This window comes from Mastomys coucha, unplaced genomic scaffold (assembly GCF_008632895.1).
Source record: "Mastomys coucha isolate ucsf_1 unplaced genomic scaffold, UCSF_Mcou_1 pScaffold4, whole genome shotgun sequence".
In the NCBI taxonomy this organism is placed as follows: domain Eukaryota; kingdom Metazoa; phylum Chordata; class Mammalia; order Rodentia; family Muridae; genus Mastomys; species Mastomys coucha.
The window spans coordinates 55507257-55512596 of NW_022196910.1; the positions used below are offsets into that span (position 1 = coordinate 55507257).

General features: G+C 47.2%; 2 protein-coding genes across 2 annotated transcripts in view; both read left to right on the plus strand.

The window, feature by feature from the left end:
- The first annotated feature begins 1669 nt into the window (after positions 1-1669).
- On the plus strand, positions 1670-3087 carry Apof (apolipoprotein F). Its single transcript, XM_031349818.1, has 2 exons — positions 1670-1734; positions 1961-3087. Exons 1-2 carry the CDS (start codon positions 1719-1721, stop codon positions 2899-2901), a joined length of 957 nt encoding a protein of 318 aa, XP_031205678.1. The 5' UTR covers positions 1670-1718; the 3' UTR covers positions 2902-3087.
- A 344-nt stretch (positions 3088-3431) lies between these two features.
- The window catches only part of Stat2 (signal transducer and activator of transcription 2), a 20802-nt gene continuing 18893 nt past the window's right edge, over positions 3432-5340 (plus strand). Inside the window, exon 1 of the mRNA XM_031349915.1 lies at positions 3432-3616. The gene's annotated coding sequence lies outside the window, so the exon portion shown is untranslated. The remainder of the gene's footprint in view (positions 3617-5340) is intronic.

Genomic DNA, 5340 nt, shown 5'->3' on the forward strand with positions numbered 1-5340 from the left:
AAAAAAAAAAAAAAAAAAAAAAAAAAAAAAAAGAAATCCTGCCTCAAAAACAAAAACAAAAAACAACAAAAATTATTGTTATATACATATATGTCTATGTGTATACATATATATTATAATATAACCTGTTTGGTCTGTATAATGTTACTTTTACATATGTTTTCTTTTTTGTTGTTGTTGGTTTTTTTCTACATATGTTTTCAGAGCTGTTGAGTTGGTGGTAGAAAACCCATTGGTACTTCTCCTGACATCAGGATTCCTTAGTTCCTGGTTCATTCTCTCTGGTTGAAGTCTCAAGAGCTTTCTCCCTTCCCCACTAGTGTGTCTTTTGGGGTCCTTGTTCAGTTCATGCTCAGGTAGTCTTGCCAATGGACTTTATGGGTGCAACTTTTGCATTTCTAGGAGACACAATCTGACAGCAAACTCCCTGACCGTGTGGCCCTTACAATCTTTCCACTCTCTGTTTTGCAAAGTTCCCTGAGCCTTAAGAATGTTTTGCAGAAGTATCCATGGAGACTGGACTCCCGGACTCTGCATTTTGATCGACTGCAATTTTCTGTAGTGGTTTCCATCTGTTGCAAAGAGAAGTCTCCTTGATGAGAGGCCAGGACTACGGGTACCTGTGGGTTTAAGGACAAAATTTAGAATGTCATTAGGGGCCGGGCAGTGGTGGCACATGCCTTTAATCCCAGCACTTGGGAGGCAGAGACAGGTGGATTTCTGAGTTCAAGGCCAGCCTGGTCTACAGAGTGAGTTCCAGGACAGCCAGAGCTATAAGGAGAAACCCTGTCTCAAAAAAAAACCCTAAAAAATTTGCTTTGTAGACCAGTTTGAGTAGGCTTCAAACATTGAGATCTGCTAGGACTCAAGATGCATGACCATCACCACCAGCTGGTTCCACAACTTTTAAAAATGTGGGAGAAAGGGCCAGAGAGATGGGTTAGTGGTTTAGAGCACTGGCTGCTCTTGCATATGACCCAAGTTCAATTCCTAGCACCCACAGAGCAGCTTACAACCCTCTGTAACTCTGGTTCCAGGGTTCTACACCCTCTTCTAGCCTCCTTGGGGACTGGGCACCTGCAGTGCACTTACAGATATACTGGAAAAGCACTCAGGTGCATAAAATAAAAATAAACAAATCTTCACAAACGACAAAACATGTCAGGCAGTGGTGTTGCATGCCTTTAATCCTAGAACTTAGGAGGCAGAGGCAGACAGATTTCTGAATTTCAGGGCAGCCTAGTCTACAGAGTGAGTTCTAGGACAGCCAGGGCTACACAGAGAAATCTTGTCTCGAAAAGCCAAAAAATAAAAAATAAAAAAATAAAAGAAATATGGGTGAAGATGTGCCAGTGGATTTGAAGTCTCTAAAGACCATCCTGGTGAGCATCAATACAGCCCAGCAGTCTACAGTTGACAGTCCTTGGTAGACTCTGTCCTTGTCCCAAATTAAGGCCAGATGACCTTCATGGAGGATAAGATCAATGTCCTTGCTGTTGAACCTTTCTGTCCTGGCTTATTTGCAAAGGCCCTAGCCAATGTCAACACTGGGAGCCTCATCTGCACCACAGGGGCTGATGGGTTTGCTCTAGTGTCAGTCCAGCCCCTTTCACCTCAGTGGCCCCAAATATCTCCTCTATTCACGGGACAGAGAGCAGGGCAGAACAGGAGGAGGACTGGAGGAGCTACCAAAGCTGTCCGGGGGCTCTTACTTCTCAATGGCTGGACTATATGGTAATCTGGGTCTCCCATAAACGGGCAGGCATTAAATGGGGAGGTCCCTCTGACCTAGAAATAACAGAAATTGTGCTGCATTTCCCATATCCTACCCCTTTACTGAAAAGAACATAAGCTTGGAGGTAGGTATTGGATGAGGGAGGTTCCCTGAATCTTGGGCTCCTTTCAGACTATAACCTTCAGAAGCAGGGTTTGCATGTTTTGGGGTTCTCCCTTTTTCCAGGGTACCTCCCACTCATGGTGATGTCAATCCAGCTGCTTTGCTATCTCCTGCTGGGTCCTGTGGATGCCACTTCACACACAGAGCCAACAAGTGTCTCTAGGATGCTCCCTCCCCTGAAGTCGGGATACCAGATGACGACCTCAGACCCCTTGTCCTGCCAGATGCTGCTCCCAAAGTCCCTGCCTGGCTTCACTCACATGCCCCCTGTCTCCAAATTCCTGGTAGGCCTGGCTCTAAGGAACGCTCTGGAGGAAGCTGGCTGCCAGGCTGATGCCTGGGCTCTTCAGCTTCAGCTCCACCGATTAGGAGGGGTGGAGGCTACACAAGCCCTCATCCACCACCTCCAAGAGCTCCAGAAAGGTGGACACACAGACTGGAAAGTATCTGTGGATGCCCTATCCTGTGCTCTACAGCTCTTAGCCCGGGAGCAGCCAGGTCCAAAGAGGGCCAAACGTTCGATTTCTAACACAGACTGTGAGAATGATAAGGAACAGAGAGTGCACAATGTGGTTGACCTGCTGCCAGCAGTAGGGACCTACTACAACCTAGGCACAGCTCTGTATTACGCCATTAAGAATTGCTCTGACAAGGCCAAGGAACGGGGTCGAGATGGGGCCATAGACCTGGGTTATGATCTTTTGATGGCCATGGTGGGTGCATCTGGGGGACCAGCTGGTGCGGTAATCACTGCTGCTCTTAAGCCAGCGATGAAGGCTGGGGTTCAGCGGCTGATCCGATATTATTATGATGAGAAAGAGGCGATCACCCCTCAGCCAGAGGTGACCACCCCTCAACCAGAGACCGGGAGGGATACAACCACAGATAGCAGTGATGTGGCAGAAACGACTATGTCCAATTGGGTGTCAGAAGTTGAAAGTACAACTTCTAACTGGGAGTGGCCTTCATTAAAGAACTACGGTGTCTTGGCATTCAAGAGATAGTAACAGAACAACAAATAAGTGGAAAATTCTAACAAGAGAAGTGTAGATGGATGGATGGGTGGATGTTGGGATGGATACTGTCTTCATTTGCCAGTGCTTTCCTTCTTGAGACTCAGATTTTATACTCTAATGGGGCAAACTTTCATCTGCACAAGTGATTATAGAAATTAAAAGTGGCATCATGAACCCACAGTATTTATCATTCATAGTCTCAAAAATACCTTATTACCCTAGCTCTTCCCTCCCTATCCTAAAGCGTAGGGATGGATGCAGGTCCCACCCTTTCTATGGAGTCTTACTCACCCTGGTTTCAGTTTCCTTTCCCTAGGACTTACGGTTCGGGTAAATCAGCTGCTAGAATTCCTGGCTAAAACTTTAGTTGGACTCCGCCCCAGGGGCGGGCACTAACGTGAGTCTTTCCCTCTCTGCCAATCACTGAAGTCGGCGTTGTGTTGTCAAGCGGCTTGTCCAGCCCAGCGCTGGGCGGGGTTGTGTCTCAGCCAATGAGAGCGCCACACAGGAAAGGCGTGGCCAAGCCTTCCGTCGCCCCACCGAGCCCGGAACGCCTAGCGTCCACAGCCGGGTAACCCATTCCGCCTTTTTCGGTCTGGGTCGGTCTGACTCGGGGGAGGGTGGGAAACGGGTCCTTGGACCGCTTGGAGGATTGGAAGTTGCAACAGGAGCGCTGGAAGGAGCGGCACTGGACCATCAGAAGGTACAGGCCCCGAAAGGGCGTGCGGAGAGGGCGGAGGTGCCAGCCCGATCCCAGGAAGGGCTGCTGCTCAGGGTGATGCTCCTGTAGACAAGGCTTCCGCTCTCTGGCTGAAGTCGAACACCCTGCAGGATACAGCACCGCTGCACAGCTCTACTTCTCAACCCTGTCGACTTTCTTCCAAAACTTCTCCGCAAACCTTGCAGCTGCTATATGTACCCAACGCTTTAACCTCTGCTCTGCGAATCTATTTACTTATTTGTTTGCTTCCGTATTTTTTTTTAATTTGTATGCATGTTGTGTATATGTACTACATGCGTGCCTGAATTGGCCAGAAGAGGGCCAATTCCTAGGACTGGAGTTAGATAGTTGCGAGCAGCCATATGGGGCCTGGGAATCGAACCCAGGTCCTCTGGAAGAGCAGCCAGTGCTCTTAACCATGGAGCCATCTCTCCAGGCCCTTTGCATGCATATATATAGATAGATAGATAGATAGATAGATAGATAATTTTTTTTTTTTTCGAGACAGGGTTTCTCTGTGTAGCCCTGGCTGTCCTGGAACTCATTCTGTAGACCAGACTGGCCTCAAACTCAGAAATTCACCTGCCTCTGCCTCCCAAGTGCTGGGATTAAAGACGTGCGCCACCACTGCCCGGCTGCATAATTTTTGATCCTTGCCCAAATGAATAAATAAATAAGACATCCTTAATCGTTATGTATGTGTGTGTATAATATATACATATAATACATATAAACTATAGTCTTAGGCCGTGAAACTGTTTGCCTAAGGTTACACACAAAGTCTAGTTTATTTCAGAAAACTGATGTCTGAGAGTGAAGCTAACTAGAGAAAGTGCTTTGTTACAGCCCCTATAGCTTCAGTGCAGTTCACTCGGGCAGACTTTGGGTGTGAGGATTGAGTCAGGGTTCCTCTGTGTAGCCCTCCTGTCCTGGAAGCTCAGAGGTCCTCCCGCCTCCTCCTCCCAGGTGCTGGGATTAAAGGTGTGCACCACCACCACCCGACAAATTTTTGTTTCTTAGAAGCAATGCAAGCATATAATTTAAAAAGTCAAGTACCCATTTGGAGATGGATGTAGCCCAGCTAGAGTGTTCACGGAGAGTAAGGCCCTATGTTCAGCAAGGCACGGGGATCAGGGATTTCAAGAAAGCTAAAATGTAAACAAATAATTTGTTTGTTTGGTTTAAGAAAGATTGGATCAGGGCTGGAGAGATGGCTCAGTGGTTAAGAGCACTGCCTGTCCTCCCAGATGTCCTGAGTTCAATTCCCAGCCATGGAGGTTCACAACCATCTGTAATCCTGGAGTCCTATAGAATATAATGCCTCTTCTGATCTTCGGGTGTACATGTGGACAAAGCATCCAACATATATATAAAATAACGTTTTAAAAAGGAGAGTAATTGGATCTCCTGTCCAGTCTCTTCCATTCTCCATTTAAGAGAAGAAGGTCAGCATCTGGCCTCTAGGTGGCGCTGTTTGCTCTGTAGTAGAATCATGTGACCTTGATTTGAAGAACACTTGTGTTTCTTCTAATTGGTTCTGCTTGAGGTACAATATGAGTAAGGTTTTTATTTTTTCTTTTTATTTATTCTTCTCTCATGCAATACACCCTGACCACATCCTCCCTTCCCCCCACTCCTCCCAGTGCCCACACACACACTTGTCCTCTCCTCCCAGTGCCCCCCCACACTTGTCCTCTCCTCCCAGT